Genomic DNA, 25345 nt, shown 5'->3' on the forward strand with positions numbered 1-25345 from the left:
CTGTAGTTATTTGAGTTACTGTCACCTTCCTGTCAATTTGAACTAGTCTGGCCATTCTCCGCTGACCTCTCTCATTAACAAGGCGTTTTCGCCCACAGAACTGCTGCTCACTGGATGTCTTTTGTTTTGTTTCTCACACTATTCTCTGCAAACTCCAGACTGTTGTTCGTAAAAATCCCAGGAGATGAACGGTTTCTGATACCACCCTATCCAGCACCGATAATCATTCCATGGTCAAAGTCAATTAAATCGTATTTCTTCCCCATTCTGATATTTTGTCTGAACAACAACCAAGCCCTTTGATCATGTCTGCACGATTATATGCATTGAGTTGCTGCCACGTGATTGGCTGATTAGATATTTGCATTAACAGACAGGAGTACAGGTGTACCTAATAAAGCGGCCACTAAGTGTATATAGTGACTGCATCTTAAAACGTCTTAGAATAGACAATTTCAAAGGTTCACTTTCTTCTGGATGAAAATTTTTCTTTTTACCTTTGTCCCAAATGTCTAGATTTTTATTTTGAGACTGTGACCACTGGTCCTAGATACCCAGCCAGGGGAAATATCAGTCCTGCATCTATACTGATAAGCCCTCTAACAATTTTGCATTTTTCAATGAAATCTCGGTTCATTCTTCTAAACCCAAGAGGGTACAGACCCAGTCCACTTAATCTCCAATTAACATTCAGTGATTAAAGAAAACAGACACCTAGGTCTGTTTGAACACCAAAATGTTTTAATCTCTCACTATTTTAAAATACTATGTCTTTTTATTTTTTTTGACTGAAGTGGATGGCCTCAGATTTATTATATTCTATCTCCCATGTTTTTCCACACTCTTCTTCCCTGTTAATAGGCCCGTGAAAGCCTGCTCAACTTAAAAATGAGTCATTTATTGTTACTTTACTTTTCTTTATCCTATAATCAATCTTTAATACAGAACAGTATGCTACCCTATATTCACTTAACCTCTTGCATAGTATCTATGTAAGAGCTTTTGAAAATCCAAGTACACCACAACAACTGGTTTCTCCTTGTCAATTCTCCTTGCTACAAGCTCAATAAAGTTTAACAGATGGCAGACAATTACATCCGTTTCAAAAACCCATGTTGACTGCTCAGTCAAGTTGTAACAGTAGTGTGAATATGCAATTCGATGTGATGTTCTCCTAAGGGGTTGTCTATTGGTGGGTCCTCAGATGGCTGTGGATACTGATCCAGGATCGGCATATTATCTTCAATTCATTCAATTATTATTTCCGAAGCACCCTGATTCTCAATCCATGAGAATAGATACCAGCCTTTTCCTTTGTACTGACGTCAGGCTAATTGGCTCACTGTTCCCTGTTTTCTTTCTCCCTCTCTCTTTGAAGCTGTTGAGTTTACATTTGCTGCGTTCCAATCTGTGAGCACAGTAGGACTCCTGTCTGCAACTTAAAACACACTTTATCTTCTCAGTTTTCCAATTGCACTGAAGGTTTCTTGACCAAAACATTGAGCTGTGATTCTTTCTCCCGTGATGTTTCTAATAATTTCTGCTTCTGTTTTGGATTTTCAGCATCTACAGATTTTGGTTTTTGCTCCAAAGATTCTCTCTTGAATTGTAGCACTCATTAGCCTTATCCATTTTGTGGCTTATTTACATCCTGGCATAAGATCCATAATGGTATCTCTGACATGATAGAGATGGAGACTGCCTCATTCATCAAAGATGGTCCAGGGGATTAGGATGCCTGAAATTGATTCACAGTATTCCAAAAAACATGCTGCTTCGCAACTGAAAATCAGTTTAACTTGGAATAATATGATTTTGTATACACTTCAGTGTTCTTTAGCCACACTGAGAAATAAATTTACTTTTTCTTTTGGCAGGATGTTTGGTCTCGCAGATTATTTTTCATCTGGTATAAAATTCTCCAAACAATGGTAATGGCAAAACAACTGTCCAATTCCTCAGCAGTAAGATTGTAAACTTAAATGGATTGGGAAAAAAAGATCTTTCTTATTTACTCACAGAACAAACTAATTTCATTAATTCTGTATCTCCTGAAATTCTACTATTGAAACGATCAACAGTCATATTGCATTCTTGGTCACATTAAGTTCTGGAGCTTCCCGTGATTTCAAGTATGATCTTCTATGCATCTAGACTGCTTCCATCCCGACCCGCAGAGATCAAAGTCACAGTCCCTTTTCACTTTTAGTGACAGGATTATTTCAGGCAACTGCTACCTTTTTTGCCACATCTTGTTCTATATTGCTACAACTGGGGGCTCCAAACTGAAGGAAAGGAAGCTGAATTTACTTTTCCTTCAGTTCAAAGGAGCAGACAGAGTATAGCCCTATGTTAGCTCTGGATGTGTTCATATGCAGAGCTAAGAATCCAAGAATCCAAGCTCCAGATCAGAAGTGGCTGTTAATCTTCCTTTGTCAAGAGTCATTCTCCTCTTTGTTCTGTGTATTAAGTATATCCTAAATTATAAACTTCTCCAATCCAAATTATCCATATAGTACATTCATTCAGGAAACCATTACTTCTGGATTTGCCTTTCAAATATAATACTATTTGTTGTTTCTCCTGATCTGAGTGAACAGCAGGAGAAATATATAATTGCACTTGCAACTGTGACAGGTATGTAATCTGTTTACCAGGTTACCTTTACAAGATCTGAACTTGGTATATACCTTTACAAGATGCACTATTGTAAAATTATTGTAAAACTTCCATAATTATTTCTGTAAGTAAAGCTTCATTCGCAATCAAGTTTGACTTCAAAGCCGCGTTCACAATGATACTCCCATAAGTACCTGCTTAAATCAATAAAAGACAATGTTCTTTACCTTTCATTGAAAGGGTTTGCTCCAGGGATTATGTGAGTTCTGTCTTTGCCCACAAGAAGTTTAATGCGATCGTAAAACGATTTCACAACTTGAGTAGAAAGTGCCCATTGGTTCTGCTGGATGATGTCAAGTGGGTCATGTGACCCATGGCAAAGCGGGTTAGACTGGCAGATGGATTGAAGGCAGCAGTCTGGATCCATGCAATCTATCAGTCCATCTGTATTAACAGAAACAAGAATAATACATTTATCCAGCCTATGTCAAATTCAGCTTAGCAATAGGATAATCTTGTTTTGTTGGCTTCCCATGAGTGAAGAGATTACGGGCTCAGTCATAGCAGACAACATTAGTGATGATCAGTTTTCTTTAAACTTTTCTTTTTCTTTAATATGCATGATAGAGCAACAATTATAAATTCAGTTTAAACTTAGCTAACTAGTCTAATGCTCTTGAGAGAAATGTACCCTTGTACTGTCACTGTCAAAACTGTGTAAAGGCAGAATGTTGTTATGTGAACCGCAGCTACATCTGGATTGTCAAAGACACATTTTAAAAGATTCTGTCCCTTCAGGAAATTTCTGCCTTCAACTTCAGGCGCATATTAAAGACTGCATAGCATTATTGAAAATCAAGCATTAACTCTTGGTTCTATAGTAACAGTGGGGAGAAAAATATTAATTGGTCATTGCTGTTGATGTGGCTTCATGGTGCATTAAAAAACAGCAAGGCATTTTTAAGTAATTAATTGCAAAGTGGTTTGGAATGAGTCTGAAAGATCTGATAAAATGTCATTTTAGTGTGAGTGCCTCTTTGACATACCACTGAATGGTTGGAGAGGTTTTACGTGACTTATACCAAGGTTTCTGCCAATGCCATTGTCGCTCCTTGCAGAAAATGTGAGAGACAGACTCAGCCCCCAAATTTCCAACTCAAATTAAAACACATCACTTCTATAAAGACATGTGCATTAACTGCATAAGATAAGACATGCAAAATTTAGGATAAAGCTGACCTGAGGTAATATGTCAAAAATTACTTATACAACTTGTTACATCAAATAAAAGGCAAAAAAAAATCAACCCTGTAATTAACATGATTTTCTATAAAAGCTCACCCTTTAGAAGAAGGTTCATTTATGTTATGTTCCTTCAAATCATTTAAAGTTAAATAAATTATTGTAGTAATTATGAATTGAAAGGAAAAGCAAATTGGTCAAACTGAAAAGTAGACATAGCAGCATGGGATGAGCTGTGCCCCTACCTGCTTCTGAAGTTTATGAATACTGAAATATTCTGGATCTTGTAATAAGGTAAATAAAATAGTAATAAATATCAGACTTTAAATAATCCATTAATTATTTTCTATGGTTAATGTGACAAGAAATGGTGAGTGATTACATGTGGCCAATACCTCATTGATCTGGACAGCAAAATGATTGGTGTTGTAGTTATTTTTGTTCTGGATTGTTATTACAGGGCAAAACCAGCAAGGGCTTCATGCAGCGAGACACTTAGTGGACTCCTCATCTGCCCATTTTATCCACATGAAAGTCTCCCAGTGAGACCGTCAGTCAACATAAGCACATTTATCTGTCAGCCAGCCCCATCAGAAACACAGTTGCACAACAATCTCCAGTAAATTAATCTGCCACTCAATTCTACATTTATCTTGCAAACAATCAAGTAGTCATCAAACTGTGAAGAACTGCCACTTCAGGAAGCAGTATGCTGAAAATGTGATCTTCTAGCCTCCTTAGACAGCACCATCAGCAAACTTGCAGAGGTGTTCAATCAGCTACAAGGAAGACTTGATGTTCTCAGGCACAACTGTTGCCCCAGAGAATTGGAATCACATTGGTCTTGTTATTTACTCATGAACATTATTTTCATGCATAAAACGTAGTGTCTTGTTTGACTACAGCATTGTATTCCTAGTAAAGAAGGATCATCATGATTTAATTTCATCATTATCTTCATCAGCATTAATGTTTTCCCGAGCTTATTTTAAAATTAGATGCCCAGCATCACTTGGGACTCTACTCTTCAAAGATGAACTGACCTCACTTCCCGGCAATAGAGAGTTACAAGACAGAAGCAACCACGCTCAGTGTCACACTTGTCAATGAACCAAGGGTGAGGCTTGATGAAGGAAGGCAGGGCAAATTTGTATGTTTTTTTCTTTGCTCGTTTCTTGCTGTGTGAGGTTCAGCAGTTCTACTCCCTTGTGCTTCAAGCCTCAGTCACCTTGGCTTCACACCTGTCAACATCTCAGCAACTTGCTCCCAGCAAGATGTGCAATGAAGGTATTGCTCAGAGCTTTGCCAGGATTCATAATTCATATGTCAGCCTTTTAATTAATGGAAGATTTGTAATCCTTGTGATTCACAAGGGTAAATTACATACTGTATAAGTTGATCATTTAAATATTTGATCATGTCTGATCATTGTACATTAACAATCAACATCTATGGATATGCAAGAATCTATGGATATGAATATTGGTAAATTTATTTCAAAGTGAGCACAACTGAAAACAAAAAAAAGGTTTAATTCAACATGTCTATGCTATTGGCAGCGTTTTTAATTAAATGTTTCTAGCATTGGCACACCAATACCTAACACCACAAAGTGATAGGATAAGGGGTTACACAAAGCACAGCAGACCAAAGTTAATGATTTAAAACAATTTAATGTTAGGAAGTAGTGAATAGAGTCTCGTGATTATTGACAAAAAAAGAGGAATGCCTTGAACCCACTGAGCACACCTGTCAATCCCTTTCCTCACTTCACTCTTTACTCCTTGTAATCCATTCTCCCTTATATACGCAAAAGTTGCTTTATTGACTACCTCATACATCAGTGGCCACTGAATGTATGTCTTGCTCATCTGCTGTTGTGGCCCATCTGTTTCAAAGTTCAATATGTTGTGGATTCAGAGCTGCTCTTCTGCATACCACTGTTGTAACTCATATTTATTTGAGTTATTGTCACCTTTTTGTCAGCTTGAACCCAGTCTGGCAACTCTCCTCCAATCTTGCTAATTAACAAGGCATTTTCATCCGCAGAACTTCCACTCACTGGATGTTTTTTTAATATAAATTCTTGCACCATTCTATGTAAACTCCTGAGACTGCTGGATGGGGAAATCCCAGGATATCAGCAGTTTCTGAGATACTCAAACCACCCTGTTTAGCACTAACAATCATTCCATGATCAAAGTCACTTAGATCACATTTCTTCCCCATTCTGATGTTTGGACTGAACACCAACTGAACCTCTTGAATGTGTCTGCATATTTTTATGCATTGAGTTGCTGTCACATGGTTGGCTGATTAGATATTTGCATTAACGAGCAGGTGTTCTGGTATACCTAATAAAGTGGTCACTGAGTGTGTTCCCAAGGAAAAATGGTTGTGAAGACAAAAATAAAAGTAGGGATTTCAAAGATAGTTTGAAATCATTTTGATTTACTTATTATATAAAATAAATCAAACATTTGTAACAAAGACTGAAAGTGACTGAATAATGAAGAATTTGTTCAGTTTCTAATCAGAGTAAGAAGGCTGTGAACCAAACGTCATTACATCGATTAGTGGTGTTAGGGTAGGGTGGGCAGTTGGAGGCAAGATATTGTGTATTGCCTCTGGGTTTTTTTTATCTGGCTTCATTTAAATTAATAGTAGAACTGAAATCTCTGTAGCAGAACACATATTTAAAACATATGACCAGGATGGAAATTTCTCCAAAGATTCTCCTGTAATGAAAATGCAGCTTTAATTAAAAAATCTAAAAATTACAAGAGGCCTTCTATAATGGGAGAGGCATTAATGGTGCAAGAGGTGCAGTCATGAAAAAAAAATAGAAATGGCAAGGAAAAGACTGGATATACAGATTGATACTCAGGTAAATAAATTCCAAAGCAAGATAGCTGAGGGCACCTTCTTGTCAATTGTAAGTGTGCTTGGTCTTGGCACTGGGTTATTATTGGCGCTGGGTTACTATTGTCACGTGTACTGAGGTGCAGTGGAACGCTTTTGCTTTGCATACTGTTCAGACGAATTACGTCATACATAACTACACAAGATGGTAGAAAGAAAGCAGAAAGCAGAATGCAGAATACAGGAGAGAGGGAGAAGGTTCAAGAGTTCCAAACCATTGAGTGAATTGTAAAATATAAACCGATTCCTTCATATCAAATCATGAGGCACTGGAGATCACAATTAATGGATGTAGGAATAAAACCCAAAATCCATTGAAATAGAGAGTAAGGTAAGGGGCTAAAAACCAAAAGAGGTTACTTTGGAATGAGGGATAATGATGTTATTTGCTCAGCAAGGCCATCGAGATAGTCTATTTTAAAATAAAATTCTTCATTGGGATGGCAGAACAGTTTATCTGCAAAAGGAAACTTGAAGATACATTGAAACAGTTCAGAAATAGAAGTGAACTAAACCTAACAGTGGAATTCGATTGTTTTTATGATCTCTGTTTCATTGTTTACCGTGATAACACATTTAGGATGGGCCAATGCTGATACAGAATTTTGGAGTATGAACACTGGGTAATAATTCAATGCTCAGTTCCTTAACTAACTGTTTACAAACAGTTCAGGAGTTCTTTGCTGAGAAAAGTGGTGGACTCTGCACCACACACATCTCAGTCTAATACAACATGAATCCAGCTCCTGATTCATCATGGTGTGTTGGAAGGACTGGGTTGTAACGTTCTGAGATTCATGACTTGGAGCACACACTTTCCCCACTGTGGACTCACCTCCCTCATTGTCTTTGCCATCTGTACAAGATGTCTCCATTGCAACACTGCATCCTGGTCCTCGCCAGCCTGTCTGGCAGACACAATGCCAACTGTTTTGGCTGAGGGTACATATCCCATTGCCATTGCACAGATCAGGACAGCCATCTGTTATTGAAAAAAATGACATTTAAAATAATTATGAATGATAATTCAGGTATAAGATCCAAAATACCTATTAGTACTTCTTAACAGATCAGAAACCTGTAAAAACATTAAGGCAGCCAAATATATAAGAGGGATTACTTTGCATCTGCCAGTCAGTATTGTTCGAATCTAACCTTTAGCTGCTGAAGCTATTCAATGACTTGATGCTAAAAAGGATAAAAAGGGTTGTTAGCATTTATTAAACAAAACCTCCGAGGTAATCCCTTTTGACCATAGGGTAATCCATTTCAGAGTGACACATGAAGAAACTAAACCAATTTTGCAAAGCTAATAGGTTACCTAATGAACCAAACGGAAAAAAAAATTAAGCAGTAATTTTCAACCTTTGCGCCACAACTTCATTTTGAAGTAATTAGATGAAGTCCCCAAGATTCTTGTCAAATGGTACTTCATTGACCATTTTTCTCTCTGGTCCAGTATTCTGCTGTTATCTCTATTTAGTTTAGCATTGTGAGTTGGGCTATTTCTCCATGTGGGAAATGAAATATTGCCCATCTGATTATATTTCATTGGAGACTGGGATGATGAGTGTGGAAAGATCATGTTGATGACTACTGCATCTGTAGAATTATTTTGCTGCACAGTTTCACACTATTTCAGGAGTACAAAGAGAAAGACTAAACTCCATTATGCTGAAATATTTTTTTAACGGATGAAACCTTCGCTGAATTTCAAAAGTCACCTTTCATTTCTATTGTACCTTTGATGCAGCAAAGCATCTCAAGATACGTCATGGGAATGTTATCAAACAAAATTTGTTATTAACCACTGAAGGAGATATAAGGTCTCCTGACAAAATACTTCGTTGTAGTGCCTTAAAGGATGAATAACAAATAGAGTGGTAGGGATGCCATTGAAATAATCCCAGAGTTTGAAAGTTTTCCAACTCAAGGCATTGCCGACAATTGTGGAGCAATTTTGAGGTTGATCATTTGGGAGACTGTAGATATCTCACAGAGGTTTTCAGGGTTGGAGGCGAATAAGGGGAAACTTTGATCCAATTCTGTTGGACCAAACCTGTTTGTAATATATTCATGATTTTTGACTGGTATGGAGGAGAAATTGATGCTTTCCGTGTCTGTTCAAGAACAGTATAGTGAGCAATGACTTTTGCCCAGTTGCACTCACATCTAAAACACTCACTCTTAAAGTGCTTTGAGACGTTAACTCCTGCCTGGACAAAAACTTGGACCCACTGCAATTTTCCTAGCTCCACAACAAGTCAACAACACACACAATCTCAGGATCTCCACTGGATTTTGGGCCACTTGGACAACAGCAATATCTATACCAGGCCTCTGCTTATTGATTACAGATCAGCATTCAACAGCATTATCCATTCAGTACTATTCAACAAGCTTTAAAACCTTGGCCTCTGTACCTCCCTCTGCAACTGGATTCTTGACTTCCTCATCGGGAGGCCACTGTAAGTATGGATTGATGCTAACATCTCCTCCTTGCTGGCTATCAACACAAGTACATATCAAAGATCAGTGCTTAGCTCACTGCTCTCCTGTCCCTAAACTCATGACTGCGTGGCTAAGCACAGCTCAAATGCCGACTATAAATTCACCAGTTCTGTTGTTGGCAGAAAAGCAACAAGGAGGCAAACAGGAATGAGGTAGACCGGGTGGTGTCGAGTGGTGTCAGCAATTGTGGATTGTGGATTTTAAGATGGGGAAATCAGAAGAAAATCCACCAATGCACACTCAGGGGTGATTAGATTCACATTTCTGGGCATCAGCATTACAGAGGATTTATCCTGGGTCCACCAAATTAATGCAATCATACCAGCAGGTATACTTTATGAGGAGTTTGAAGAAATTGGGTACGTCACTGAAGACCTGCAAACTTCTAGAAATGTACCGCAGGAGCATTCTTGACTGGTTGCCTCATTGTCTAGTATGAAGGTGCCAATGTACAGGATCAGAGGGTTGTAGACTCAGCCAGATCCATTATTGATACCATCAAGGACATCTTCGAAAGGTCACGCCTCAAGAAGATGGCATCCATCATGAAGGACTCTCACCATCTGGGAAATGCCCTTCCTCAATACTACTATCAGGGAGAAAGCGCAGGAGACTGAAGACCCATACTCAGTGCTTTCCGAACAATTTATTCCCCTCTGCCATTATATTTCTGAATGTTCCAGGAACACTACCTTGCTCTTCTTCTTTCGGACTATTTGTTTACTTATTTATTTAATTTTATTGTAAACTTTAATAATTTGTTATGCCTGCACTGTAGTGCTGCCATAAAACAACAAAGTTCAGAAGTTACGACAGTAACAATAAACCTGATTCTTATTTTGATTGTGCATTGGAAACAAGTTTGCCAATAGGATGTCATATGCTAGTATCCCTTGTACTTACAGTCATAAAGGCATTTACTGCTACATCACAAAAACATGCCTTTCGGCCCATGTAGTGCTTGCCAAACTGTATTTCTGCCTGGTCCCATCAAACTGTACCTGGATTATAGCCTCCATACCCCATCTATCTATTTACCTATAAAAACTTCTCTTAAATGCTGAGTTGAAAACCCACATTCATCACTTCTGCTGACAGCTCATTCCACACTCACACCATCCTCTGAATGAAGAAGTTCCTCATCAGGTTCCCCTTAAATATTTCACCTTTCACCCTTAACCTATAACCTCTAGTTCTAGTCTCACTCAACCTCAGTCGAAAAAGACTGCTTACATTTACTCTATCTATACCCCTCATAATTTTGCCTACCTCTATCAAATCTCCCCTCATTCTCGTTCATTCAAGGAAATGAATGAAAGCGGGGTTAAGCCACAGTATTGTAAGTCTGCTCCATCAGAATCATTCCAACGTAGCACAAAGAATTATTCTGCACTAGATTATCTAATAACCAGTAACTTATCATCTCTCTTTTCATTTGAGTTCAGTGACTACCCCTCCGGGTCCAGAATTCTAATGATTCATCACCCAGTGAGTGACGATATTTCTCCTCCGTTTAATTGCAAATGACCTAAGCCTTATCCTGAAATGGTGACCTCTGAATTGAGACTCTTTAGCCAGGCCAAACATTCTCCCTTCTGTGGATTGTATGAATTTTGTTAGATGCATTTATATCTTCGAGTCTCTTAAACACCAAAAGAGACAGGCCAAAAGAGATAGAAATGGGACCCACCAGATCTGGCAAGACTGTTTCTTTGTGTCTGTTGTTTTCAAAATGATTGCACACTAAAGTAAGATCATTACAGTATTTCTATCACACCACAGCTATTGAGAAAAATATCTTAAGCCCAGCTGGTTATGGCATCAAGCAATTTTAGCACTGGGCATTGTGAGATGCTCAGGTCATTTTCTCACTGGCTTGGAAAAAGAGCCCCCCCCCTCCCCTTCTCTACTGTGCTGATAGAGCAGGGACTTTGCATTACTTTGGCAAGACTAATTCTGCTTTCTCATCTAATATAGTTCCATAATTCTTGAAGCCATTTTAAAGTTAGTAGTTGGAGTTTGAGTTGCTATTTGCATGGAATTAAATATTTTAATTAAATCACTTGCTCAATTTATTTTTAATTGTGAGACATAATAGGGTGGCATGGTATTGTATTGGTTAGCACACCACTTTACAGTACAGGTGACCCAGGTTCAATTCTTGCCTGTAAGGAGTTTGTACGTTGCCCCGGTGAACACATGGGTTTCCTCCTGGTGCTCCGGTTTCCTCCATCGTTCCAAAGACGTACTAGTTGGTAGGCTAATTGGTCATTGTAAATTGCCCGGGATTAGGCTAGGAATAAATTGGGGGATTACTGGGCGCTGCCTTATTCTGAAATGGTGACTTCTGAATCGAGACTCTTTAGCTAGGCCAACCATCTCCCTTTTGATGATTGTAAGGATTTTGTTAGATCCAATTATATCTAACAAAGGGCTGAAGGGTTGGAAGGGCCTGCTTTGCTCTGTATCTCAATAAATAAATAAATAAATAAACTCTGTGGATGATTCTTGGTGATTACTTTAGATATCTTGGAAGACTGCTGAGTTAAGATAGACCTTATAGAATTTTTAGATGGTAAGATAGAGGCATGTCATAGACTGAAAAATGTCTAGCACCAAGTGTAGCAGCTGAATCATTGGTTAATGAAAAAGGTGATAGACCCAGTCTCATTAACAAAAATTGTTAATGGACCCACCAAGGTCTACCTTCCATTTAAGAGGCTTTTTTTTTCAAAATTAAGATATAGAACTTCTTTTCAAGAGATCAACAGGATACCATCTAATCTCCACATAAATAATGCAATAAGGGAAAAAATAGATACCTATGTTCTACAGAAACAAATAAAACCAAGAAATGTCTCCTTAGCTGCTATGCAGGAGAGTAACAAAAAAATCAAGAAATGCTCTAAAAATACAAAACTTTGAAAAGGTAAACCTTTTATATTTCAATGTAAGCAACATGGTGCATTCTAAAATGATGACTGACTGAGAGAAATTGAGTGAGTGAATTGAGGTAACAGGTAGTTAGCGATGACTAGAATCCACAATGAAACCATACAGCTGAAAGTCGGTCTCGAGGCTTGGTTTTCTTTCTTCCTCTCCTTTCTTTGCTTGCCTTTTTGTCCTGGTGTCTGTTCGAGTGTGGTGAGCAGAACGGCGATAAATCAGAGCTGAAAATCTCTCTAATGGCAACAGGGTTAACTTTCATTGTGTGCATTTGTGAGAAGGAATCAAAAACAAACTGGCATTGAAATGACTTCCATGGAAGTAAAAATTCAGAGAACTGCTGAGTGATTATTGTCCATTTACACAGTCTTCATACAAAGTCAAAAGTTCTCTCAGTGCTTTGTGAATGGGGCCAAATAATTCTGATGAACTGACTTGAGATCAACGGCAAGGGAAAGCAAGTAAGGGTGCTTCCAAATGTAGACATCTGGACAGAAGATTCACTGGAGCCTGGTTAAATCCTGCCATACCCATTTGAAAGAAGTTGGTAAATACAACCACACTGGGATTCAAATATTAATTCTCAGATATAGGACATCAGCTCATTATCTCATGCAAATGGATGGGAGAGGATCGGGGAAGTTGGAAGAAAATTTTAATGATAAGTATAATAAGTGGGCTATACCTCTTAACCTATTATACATGAGGCCATTGTTTTATTACATACAAGAATGATCTCTGAACCCTCAGTATACACACACACACACTGCTGAATAGGAGCCTCACAATTCATTTGGGATTTACAGTTTAACTTTCTAGTCGCAGTTCTGGTTCCCCTTGGGTCAGAAAATTAGAAGTATAAAAGAGATGGAAGTTGTCAACTCTATCAAAGGTGTCTTCTCAACATTACTACCAAACTAGGACAGCTGCTCTCAGTTCTCCAGCAAACCATTTGCTCTCCTAATTGCTATCACTTCCTCCATCCTCTCTCACAGTTTCCCTGCCTCTGTTTCTGACCCCTGATATTGTAGGGCTGCATTCTCCCCTCACAAGAAGAAGTAATCTTTCCCACATTTCAACTCTTTTGTCACTCTATTTCCCACCCTGACAGTCATTCAGACTGTCAATTTGATCTGCAGTTGGATAGAAAATGAAAGAAGACAGTTTAATGAAGCCTGCTTTGCCTCTGGCCTTTCTGGGTTCTTAGACAATTTTTAACCTTCCCCACCTGCTTCCCACTTCTCCATAAATATCAAGGCCACTGTAACTTTGAACCAATGAAGTCTTTGATAATCCTTCCATCAGGGAAACTAGTGTTGCAATTTGCCACCTGCCACAGAAACCATTCAACACTCATTCACATTTCAGGAATCTTGTTATCCCCATAGCTGCAACAGATATGACATTTGTGGCAATTGAATGAATTGTCTACAGTGTGGAGGAAATGTCATTACAAATTGTAAAAGACTACTACCAGTTCTTTTTCCCCAAAGCATACTTATATTGTCGACTTGGTTTGATTAAAACAAAGTGAAGATAGTTAATGGAATTCTTTTTGAGATGAACATAATATTCATACAGATCTTCCAAAAAACATACAGATATAGAGGCACAGTGATAATCCCTTAAGTGACTTTGAATGAATTTTGAATTTCCACACTGTAGTGCACAAATACATAATAAGTATGGATCATGTTAGTATGCATAAGAAAGACCAGCCAGGTAGTACTTTACAGAATCATAGACTAACCAACAGCATAATCCAGCTCAACGTGTTTGTCGGTTCAGGCTTCCTTCCACATTGTGGCAAAAGAAAGAACCAAAGGAGGAGCTGAAGGCCCGGGTGTGAGAGAATAAGTTGCAGGGATACAGGGAAATAAGGAGTGGGTGAATAGGACTGAAGTGATTGCTTCCCTCGTAACCACCATGGATCCGATGAGCTTGTAGGATAACGTAATTTTGAGAGATGTACACAAGTCACAGCCACCGACGTTGAGTTGGGGTTTCACTTTAAGAGGCTGGTCTGATGTGATGATGTTATCACGTAAAGAGTTTTTAGCTTGCTTTTGTGTTTGGGTTTTGGAGCTCAATAAAACGTGTTATGGGTTTCATTAAGCTTTAAACGCATCACTTCGTTTTATTTGCAGAAACCTACACTGCTTCCCTGACAGGCAACTATGGACATGGTTATCTCCCGTGGGTCTGGCTGGGGCTCAAAACTGCTCCAAAAGAGGACCTGCAGTCATCTGAGTTGGTATACGGCCAGGTAATTTCATTCTTGACACAATGGCTGCCTGGCTGGCTTCTCAACAGTGCTCTGCCGTCCTCATTAAACTTAATCCCTCTGCACCTATCTGTACCTCCCATCATGGCATGCAGCTCTTTTGGATTGCTGTTGAACTACATTCCGCCTTGTAGATCTTCATCTGCCACGACGCACACCAACATCCTCTCAGGCCTCCTTATGAATGGGGAGTAAAACTTCTTATCATAGGTAGGAGAGGTAAACCCGAACGCACTTCCGTAGATTGCCTTGAACTAGCCCACCAAGATCTGGAGTATCCTGCTGCTATACCCCTGTTGTCATAATACGACAACAAGCATGTCAATGGATCTATGGATGAGCTGGAGGCCTCTGGTCTTCGTCTGCCCACGTAACACAGGGCCCATGCTGGGTGGCTTGTCTGAGCTTTAGACAGGCTCACAAAGGCTGTCTTAGTGAATTCTGAGGGTGGGAGGGTCTGTGTAGCGTAGCATGACTGGTGGAAATGTACATAATTCACAACCACTGATATTGAGTTGGAGTTTCACTTTAAGAGGCTGGACTGACGTGATTGACGTCATTACGTAAAGTCTTAGCGCACTTTTGTGTTTAGGTTTTTGGAGTTCAATTAAATGTGTTATGGGTTTCATTAAAAATAAAATGCCTCAGTTCACTTTAGTTGCAAAAACCTACAAGCTGAATAGATCCCAACTGCATTGTTATAAGTGCCAGTTAAGGAGGATAGGAAGACCCAGCAGAATATAACAAGTCTCCTTTCCTGAAAAAAACAGAGGAGGGAGACATTGTCTGCATGCACAATATGGGCCTTCTTTATAAGAAGGTTGTAAAGTCATAGAGCACTACAGAGCAGAAAGAAGGTTTTTGGCCCATCTAGTCCACAGAGACCTGCTTTTCTGTCTCGTCCCATCTATCTATACCCAGGCTATAACTCTGCATACCCCTCCCATCCATTTACTTATCCAAGCTTCTCTTTAATATTGTAATTGAACCTGCATCTACCACTTCCTCTGGTGGCTTGTTCCAGATTTGCATCACCGGAGTGAAGAAGCTTCCCCTCAGATTCCTCTGAAATATTTCACCTTTCACCTGAACCCTATGTCCTGTAGTTCAAGTCTCATCAATTTCAGGGAAAAACCCTGTATGTACTTACCCTATCTATACCCCTCATAATTTTGTACAACTTTATAAAATCTCCCCTCATTCTCCTATGCTCCGGGAATTAAAGCCCTATCCTGCTCAATCTTTCTCCATAACTCAGACTGTAAAATCACAGATCCCCATCAAGACAAAATGACCTTCATGAACAGCAACAGTTAAGAGAGACCAGATGACACGATTCCTAACATGGGCACGGATCGCATTAATGAACAAATCCTAATCCATTTAATTAAATTGTTCGCTATGACTGCTTCTAGTGATGTTCAGCTCACCTTGACGTACTTTGTGAGTAAACAAAATTTATTTCTGCATTACTTGAATGTGTGTGGATACCCACAGCTGGAGGAGATAGCTGGGGGCACCTTCCACTGTGCTTTACCCACAACATTCTGAGCTGTTCCTGACACACAGATGTATCTTCCCACCATCAATCGCACTGATGACAAAGCAGATGGATTTCACTAAATTTGGGGGCTTTCCTTTTGTGTAATGCAGCGGCTATTTCTACCATGGCAGCCAAAGTGAAGGTTGTTGGTTTCAGTCTAATATGGGGAGTGTGCTTCTCATGCCGATGCCTTGTTATATGTACAATGAATTTTCGAAAGCTATATTCACCTGATGTTTTTTTCCCCTCAGGTCAAGCTCTAAGGCACATTTCTTGGTGCAAAGCACCATTACACAGTTTTGAAGTATTTTTGGAGAATTTTACAGTTTTTTGAAGGAATCTGATTGGATGTTAAGAGTGAAATGAGGTGCACATTTTAGGCACCAAAGGATGTATCTCATTTCTAGGCAATTGCCTGCAGACCCACTCTGCTAAAATCAATCATTTATCAAAAAAAAGCAAACATTTATCTGGAATTACATAGCAGTGAGCTCACCCTGATAGTAGAAATTCCAGCAATTTTCAGAACACCATCACTTATTTGTTAGACTATACTCTTTGCTATGCTTTCCTTTTTCTATCTCTACTAATCTAACTTCCCTCATTGAATCCACTGAGAATCAAATCATTCCCAGGCCTGAGTGAAACATTTGCTTGTGCTACCTTCTGACCATGTTTCAAGATGCATCTCCCCAATTTTCTTCTGTTAATATATGTTTATAAATCCAATATGGTAGAGAGATCACAATGCTGCATTGTTCTCTGGAACTTAGACCTGTGCTTCAGTTTAAACCATTTCAAGACATTTGTCTATGATTTTCATTTGTACTCAATATCCCCCCACCCATCCAAGCCCCAACAATGTTAAGATCTAGTGTGTGGTAGATTGTGCATTCTTGTCTTTAGATCCATTTAGCTTCAGCTTCAGTTTTGTTTCTGAAGTTACTTACATCATATATTTGATGAATGTAACTGATTGCAAAAAGCCAACCCTTTCTCATCACAAACTGCAAGGCAGTAACTCTGATAAACTATAGGAACTGTGGGTCTCTCTCTCACTTTGCAGAAAACTAATACCAACTTAACTTTGACCCACTTTTTTACACTTGACCAAAACTGAAATTTAAATTTTAAATTTCTTTGGCTGGCTTCAGACAACATAAAGAATAAATAAAGAGGTTGCTAAAAATGTTCCAAGTGCAGACAAAAGAGAAATTACAACAAAATTATGTGAAGTCAAACACCAGCGGTGTTCTGTTAAATTCTGTGCAATTTCACCTAATCATATGTATCTGGGCAAAAACACTATAGGAGACTATGTAATTCATCAGACTTGCAGAAACCTTCACTATCTAATCCTAAGAGTAGATCTGACCAACACAACCATGAACAGTATTGAGAAATGATAAAATTAAAAAAAAATTGTAGAGATGGCAACAAATAGATTAATTGAATCAGGACTAGACTACATTACGAAGGAGTCCGGAACTCTGAGTACTGTTGTGAATTTATTGATTTAGAAGTAGAAAACTGTGGCAACCTAGATCAGCAATAGACATGTGGCTTTTATTTGCTTCCTTTATTTTAAGTTTTTGTTTTTTTTTTCAAGATAAAAATAGGTAGAAGTAAAAATGAACGTAAACCAATGACTATCTATCAATAGAGTATTCCTATTTCAGAAATAAATCCCTAGAGCTAAAATAGTTTCTTTTAGAATACAGTTGACAAAGAAGAGATATAGAAAATAAAGGCAGAATCTTTCACTGGGCTATTTTGAAAATCACTACATTTCTACTTAAGGTTTAAAAAAAAAACCCTACATAAAGTATTGCTGCTTCTTTGGACCCATAATCATCATTTCTTCAGTATAGAGGCAGATGAATAATAGCTCAAAGTAAATTTATTATCAAAGTACATATATGTCACCATATACTACCTTGAGATGCATTTTCTTGCAGGCATTCATAGAAGAACAAAGAAGTGCAATAGAATCAAAGGAAAACTTCACATGAAGAAAGTCTGGCAAACAACCAATGTGAAAAAGAAGAAAATCTGTGCAAATAAAAAAGTAATAATAAACAAGTAAATAAATAATACTGAGAACATGAATTGTAGACAGTGAGTCCATAGAGAATCAGTTCAGAGTTGAGGTGAGTGAAGTTATCCATGCTGTTTCAAGCCTGGTGGTTAGGGAATAACTATGAAATTCTACTGCACGGGGTTCTACACAAAGCTTCAAAAGCTGACTTGTCCACTGAACTTTCCATTGTTTGTTAAAGCGATTCTCCATTTTTCTCCTCATGCCACACCCATCCAGCCTTCCTCTTATACTACTAAGGAAATTCACTAAGTAGTGCTAAAAATAGTTTTATTTAAGCAGTCACTATTTTCTGTTTTCGGTTTATTGAATCCGAATGAGAAAAGAATAATCAACCTTGTTCCCTACCAATGGTGCAGTGCTCTCCATTCCAGCCCTCTCGGCATTCACACTTTCCATTCTTGCAGCTTCCGTGCTCTGCACAACGAGGGTGACAAACTCTCTGATCACACGCCACACCTGTCCAGCCTTCCTCACACCGGCACACTCCAGATATGCAGACACCATGAGTGCCACAGTCCACAGAACACACTTCTAGAGACAGAAGAAAGTGATTCAAGTAACACGGCAGCTCAACAGTCTATTATACAGTCTCATCCATGTGAGATATTAGAAGCTGAATTTTTATTAGATTCTGAAATACTTACAAAGGAAAACCTTTCAACCACAGGTGCAAGGTACAGCCTCAAAATAATTGAGATTCTAGTCCACAGCAAGCTACTCTCAATTAATGTTGAGATTTTTTTTTTCTCTTTAAATCTAACAAGGGAGATGGAAATGTTAAACATGCATATTACTATTATCAGTAGGCGCTTTATTCTTAAACCTAAGTAACGTATTAGGTGCACTCTTAATAAAATTAAGGCTTTGACGTACTTGACATCTGTGTTGAAAAGTTCTGCCCCTAACTGTATGTAAAGGAGAGGGAAGAACTGTGCAATCAAATGAAGTAACTCAATCCGGGCAACCCGAATTCAATAATTCAGGCAAGAAAAAATACTGAATTGGTATTAGCTAAGGAATGAAGTCGGCAAATGGTATGTTAAATGGTATGAGCTCCAGCCAAAATTCGGAATGATGTACTTGTTCCCTGATGCAGCTATTGGATGGGTATGATGCTAACTTTGCCAAGTTCACTCAGAACTTAAAATTTATTCAAGGTATTATCTCTGATTTCCAGAAATGTCACATTTAAAGGGTGGATCTACTGAAATGTAGATTAATTCAGCACATTAATTCAACAAAAACAACAGAAAACTCTTATCCTCCTAAACAATCTTGTATGCCCGTTGATTTTAAGATGGATCCCTTTAATTCTAAATAGTGTTAACATTTCTTTGACTATCTATTTCCCTTCCTATTGTTGACTCTATCATTCTACTTCTTTTATTTTAACTTCCATTTTAGATTTTCTTTTCTTCATTGGTTATTGTGATTTTTTCGGACAAAGATACCATTGGTTTTCCAATTCTTTATCCACTGATCCCTGCCAGTATTTGATGCAGTTTAGGCTTGTAAGTTTTACCCTGCTCTTTAATCATCTTGCACTGAAATCCATCCCTCCGCTGTTCTGCTCTTTAATTCGTTGCTATTCTCTATCAGTCATGTACTGTATATGTGACTTTCCAGCTCAGTGAAATTAATCATTTGTCAGTCTCAGACCTTCATCTTGAACTTTTATTTATCTTCATCTATAAACTTAACAATACATTTCCTAAATGTGCTCAAGTTTTCTTTTTCTTCCTTTATTGTCCAATGCAGTTGGAGCAGATTTATTTACCATGCTCACTGTAAAACAACTGGCCTCCCTATTATTACAACACAAGTAGCACTAGAAGCCTCTTCAGTCAGAAACAATAAGACAAGTATAAATATTTTTTCTCTGAAAACAAAATGAAGAGAGAAGTTTATTGTTCTCCTTTGATACAAGTTATTCCCCGAGTAAAGGAGGTGCTAAAGTGAAACAGTGGGACACCAGTTTAACATACCTTGCCACTTACAATTTCAGGCAGTAAGAACTCTTTTAAATTAAATGTTTAAAGCTTTGATGAATGTGAAAGTACATGAACTCGTGAAGAATACCTCACTATTTCTCTACATAAACACAGGAGATTCTGTAGATTCTGGAAACCTGAGTCTTGAAGAAGGGTCTCAGCCTGAAATGTTGACCCTTTATTCCCTTCCATAGATGCTGCCTGACCTGCTAAGCTTCTCCAGCATTCTGTGTTTGTCACTTACTTTTGCACTATTTATTTTATTCCTTTTATTGTAACTTCCAGCATTTGTTCGGTCTTGCTCTGCACTACTGCCAAAAACAACAAATTTCACGACATATGTCAATGATAATAAACCTGATTTTGATTGAGTATGAGGAATAGATCAGCTAAGTACTTTAATTTGGCAAAATTCCACCAGGTAGTTTCATAGTCAAGGAAAACCCTTGTGGCTGTAGCTTTCATTTATTGGTAACACATAATGGCAGAATTAAGGTCTGTTCCTTACCAACTGAACAGTCTGGTCCTATCCAGCTTGGGTCGCAGCTGCAAAGGCCCGTTTCTGGAACGTAGGTACCATGGCCCGTACATTGATCTGGACATTGGGCGCGAGGAATTTGACAGTTTATTCCACCCCATCCTGGGCTGCAGTGACAATCCCCATGCGCACATACTCCATGGTTTGAGCATGTTGGATCCAAACAATCCACTGAAAGACATGAATAGAGACAAAAATTATGAGATCTATGTAAAATGTTATGAGAAGTCTAAAAGTGTCCAGAATTTGTATCCTTAAGTGCTTACACAATAATTTATATGTTCGAATTCACAAAAGAGGCAATAATTGAGGAAATGTATAATTCTAATACCAGTAATTAACTGATCTGTTGGCTGTAAACAATCCACTTAGTCTCATCAGATATCTTTAATTCAACAACTTGAGTTTTTCTTCAATTATTTATTGCATCTGGAAAATATCTGGTATCATCTCCCTTTTCTGGAATAGTTTGTTAGCTTGTATTTATATCAAACCTTCAACACTGCAAATTTTCCAAAAGCTTGACAGAGCATAAATAAACAATATTCGATAGTTGAAGACCAAAAATATTATTGCTATTGGCTTTTCCAAAGATGATATAAGAAATGGTAATGTAGAGGAGTTCAGAGGGGAAGTTAAAAGATTATGGCTATTGTTTTGACAATAATGGTGGAACAAAAAGCACAAATATCAAAGATCATAAGATCAAAGGAAATTAAAAATGAGGTTATTGAAGGATTTTTAAATGATGAGATATTAAATCTGATATTTTGAGCAACAGTGAGACAATCATCTGGATAAGATAGGTGAACAATGATTGGTGTATCTTTGGATGAGCCACCATTTATGATTGTGAAGCTCAATGAAGAAGTTGGTGGAAGAAATTAAATCTGATAATGATAAAAAGCATGCATGATAGATTCTGTAAAATTGTGTGAGAGTGGTAAAGAGTAGATAATGGCTTGGGGAAAAGAACTGATCTTAACATTGGGACTTTTATAGAACTCAAATTTGATAATAATTTGCAAATACGTTGTTTTCTAAAACTTACATGTGAAAACCAGACAAACATCACACCACAGCTTTAGTATAATAAGTTTAACTGATCAAAACTATCCTTAATTTTGAGGATTCAATTGAACATTAATTGATTAAAAAGGAACACAAACTTTAATTTTGTAACCAGATCATTGTTTTCAGATACAAATCCCAAAAACTGATACTGTTGATAATTTTGCATCGTCATTTCTCTGTTTGGCAACCTTCATTTAAAAACCAGTAAGGTTAAGATTTTCTTGAAGATTTTTTTATTTTTCATTTTAATCACTTTATGTATTTCTTTCTAATGAGTTTACATCAGGTTATTGAATTTTAAAACTAAGGTGTACTTAGTCAATTCTTAAAATAATTATGATGTGTTTTTGATCAGATTTTGGATATATCTGAATATCACAGATATTTATCATAAGGAAAATTGATTTTGACTCTACCTAAGGCCTATTTGCCTCTCCCAGCCTGCACTACCTCAAAAAAGGGACATATAGTAGAGCCCTCTATGTAACAAATCCCACAAATTTCAGAGGGACGAAGTGCAAGCAATGGATTGGATCAAGTATAATTTGACCTGCCACCTCCAAGGTATAGAAGGCTATGGACAAGTGCTGGTAAATGGGATTGGTGCTGAATGGTTGGCATTAACACAATGCACCAAATGGTCTTTATCTAACACACCCAGAACAGTCAGGTAGCATCTATGGAGAGGAATAAAGTTGATGTTTCAGGCCGAGACCCTTCATTGGGACCGGAAAGGAAGGGGGCAGGGGTCTTTATCTATGTTGTTTGATGCTATGATTGGATGGTGTCCTATTTAAATTTGTTCTTCAAGATGGCAACACTTAGCCAACCCACCAACAATTCTTGGTGCCTTCAATATGTTGCAGAAAGCAACCACAGAGGTAAGTAATAAGACAGGTTAAAGCCTCTTGAAGCTAACATTCAGATCCGAGGCAAAATAATTCACATATGTCAAAATAAAGCACCAGGAAGGGTGCTTGGCTGCAGCAATGTTTGTTCTCAGTGATTATTCCCAATATTCTGTCAGCAAATAGTTATTACTATTGACATTTCATCTTCAACAGTTATGTACTGTGGAGAGCATTCTGACCGGCTGCATCATCCTCTGGTATGGGGGAGGGCACAAATTCACAGGTTGAAGTAAGTTGCAGAAAGTTGTAAAATCAGTCAGCTCCATCATGGGTACTAGCCACTAGTGTACCCAAGACATCTTCAAGGAGCGGTGTCTTAGGAAGATGACATCCATCATTAAGGACCCCCACCACCCAAGACATGTCCCCTTCTCATTGCTATCATCAGGAAGGAGGTACAGAAGCCTGAAGGTACACACTCAGTGATTTAGAAACTGCTTCTTCTCCTCTGCCATCTGATTTCTAAATGGACATTGAACTCATGACCTTACTACTTATTTTTATTTCAGTTTTTGCTCTACTTATTTTAACTTAACAATGTACAGTACATATATATTCTCACTGTAAGGCTGATTTTTCCCACATTTATCACGCATTGCATTGTACTGCTGCTGGAAAGTTAAAAAATATCATGAGTGAGATTAAACCTGATTTTGATTAAAATGTCACTGTGCACCTCTTTTATATTACTTTCTGATGGAGAAGAAAATATTAGTACTAACTGAATTTCCATATGCATTATAGTATGGTGTGGAAAACAGCTCTCAGTGCTGAAGAGAAAATATCACTTATGTTGTGTATTAAAAGAAGGAAAAGTACTATAAAGAAAGCCATGAATCGCTTCTTATGCTGTAATATTAATGATAGCTACTTTGAATAACAGAATTTCTGCATCCTCAATTACTTTGTGCTAGCCGACCAAATGCAAAGGCAGGCAAATAAGGTTAATTCACAGATCTTCCAGGATGTTAATGAATGACAGAACGGGGTTGAGTCATATCATGGACTGTGTAACCAGTCTTCATGTTCCCACTGTCTCACCTGCCCTGCCATTATTCACTGAAAGACAAATGCCATGCATATTTATAAAACAAAACACAAGCATTACAACATCAAGCCAAGAAAATATTATTCTTCCTTTGAAGTAATGGTAATCACGCATGTCAACTTTAAGACTATTAAATGGTACATATACAAGCCTGTTTGTCATAATTAGCAAATCATGAGGTCAATTAGAAGCTAATTACAACTTGTTATATCTTGATTAGAGGGAAATTATTGCCTGAGAATTTTTTTTAGATCTTTCATCCGCATTTGCCCTTCTAATGATATTCTATCAACATCCATTTGAAATTGAGCGACACTTTCCAACGGAGTTAGGAAGTGATGATCTCTCTTTATGTTCATACTTGGAAAGTGGATGACTTTGGAAAGGCCTTGATCCCTAGCAGTTAGCACATGAAGGTGTTCCCACAACACTGTCAGGCAGGAATTTCCAGTCTATTCTAGTAAAAGTAAATACTTACAAGTCAGGATGGTGTATGGGCTGGGGAATGAACAGATGGTGGAACTGTTATCCAAATATTGTTGTGCTTTTAGAGAGATAGAGATACAGTACAGAAATATGCCCTTTGACCTACTCAGTATGAACCAACTACTCAATTGCACCAAATGTACAACAGTCCAATGTCTTAGGTGGCAGGGCCATGGGTTAAGGACGTGCTATGAAAACAAAAACCTTGCTGTCTAATTTGTGGTACACACTGCAGTTATAGAGTATCAGCTATGCTGGGAGTGAACTTTGAGGGTGAAAGATGGGGTCCCAACAAGCCTTATCCTTGTGCTGTTAACACTCAAGTGTTATTGTACCTGCAGGTAATTGGAGAATATTCCATAATCCTCCGGACTTGTGGCTGGCAGATGGTGGAAGGTATTTTAGCAGGCAGAACACGTCAAAGACCAAATTAAGTTTATTATTAAAGTACATATATTTCACCATATACTACCCTGAGATTCTTTTTTTTTGCGGGCATTCACAGCAGAACAAAGAAAGTCAATAGGATCAATAAAAAACTACACACAAGTAACTGAAGTGCAAAAAAAGACAAACTGCAAATACAAAAACAAAGAATAACAATATTAAGTAAATAAATAATACTGAGAACATTTGCAGAATGCTTGAAAATTAGTCTATAGGTTATGTTCAGAGTGGTGGTGAGTGAAGTTATCTACATGTTGTGTCCTGTCAGTTCCTGCACCCATATTATGTATTTGGCAGGCCTAGATGAATTTTATGCTAATTATAGCACCCAGGAAGTTGATTGTTGGCTACTGATAATAAGAAAAAGTTCCCATGGAAAATAAAATATGGGATAGTTTTCAAAAGCTCCACTAAAGTAAAACTTATATTTCACATTTCAAGTGAGTCACCAAGTACTTTGGAATGTATTTTCACACTAGGGCTGTAACTGCTGTGTTGGTTGGATTGGTGTAGATTTGGCTGGGGATCTGGGCACTAGAGTAGCTTAGCAGTTAGCGTAATGCTATTAATGCTTGGGGCGTTGGAGCTCAGAGTTCAATCCTGGCACTGTCTGTGAGGGTTTGTTTGTTCTCCCCGTAGCCACATGGGCTTCCTTTGGATGCATTGGTTTCCTCCAGCAGTT

The 25345-nt window shown here is 38.1% G+C and overlaps 1 protein-coding gene across 13 annotated transcripts in view; it reads right to left on the reverse strand.

Annotated features, from left to right (window-relative positions):
- Positions 1 to 25345, reverse strand: part of tenm2a (teneurin transmembrane protein 2a) — a 2964155-nt gene that overhangs the window by 87938 nt on the left and 2850872 nt on the right. For all 13 annotated transcript variants that reach the window (XM_073067293.1, XM_073067288.1, XM_073067292.1 and 10 more), the window contains 4 exons: positions 20668 to 20868; positions 18514 to 18699; positions 7619 to 7765; positions 2847 to 3063 (listed from right to left, as the gene is read on the reverse strand). In XM_073067293.1, the coding sequence (XP_072923394.1) occupies positions 2847 to 3063; positions 7619 to 7765; positions 18514 to 18699; positions 20668 to 20868 (751 nt within the window). The remainder of the gene's footprint in view (positions 1 to 2846; positions 3064 to 7618; positions 7766 to 18513; positions 18700 to 20667; positions 20869 to 25345) is intronic.

This window comes from Hemitrygon akajei, chromosome 15, assembly GCF_048418815.1.
Source record: "Hemitrygon akajei chromosome 15, sHemAka1.3, whole genome shotgun sequence".
Classification (NCBI taxonomy): domain Eukaryota; kingdom Metazoa; phylum Chordata; class Chondrichthyes; order Myliobatiformes; family Dasyatidae; genus Hemitrygon; species Hemitrygon akajei.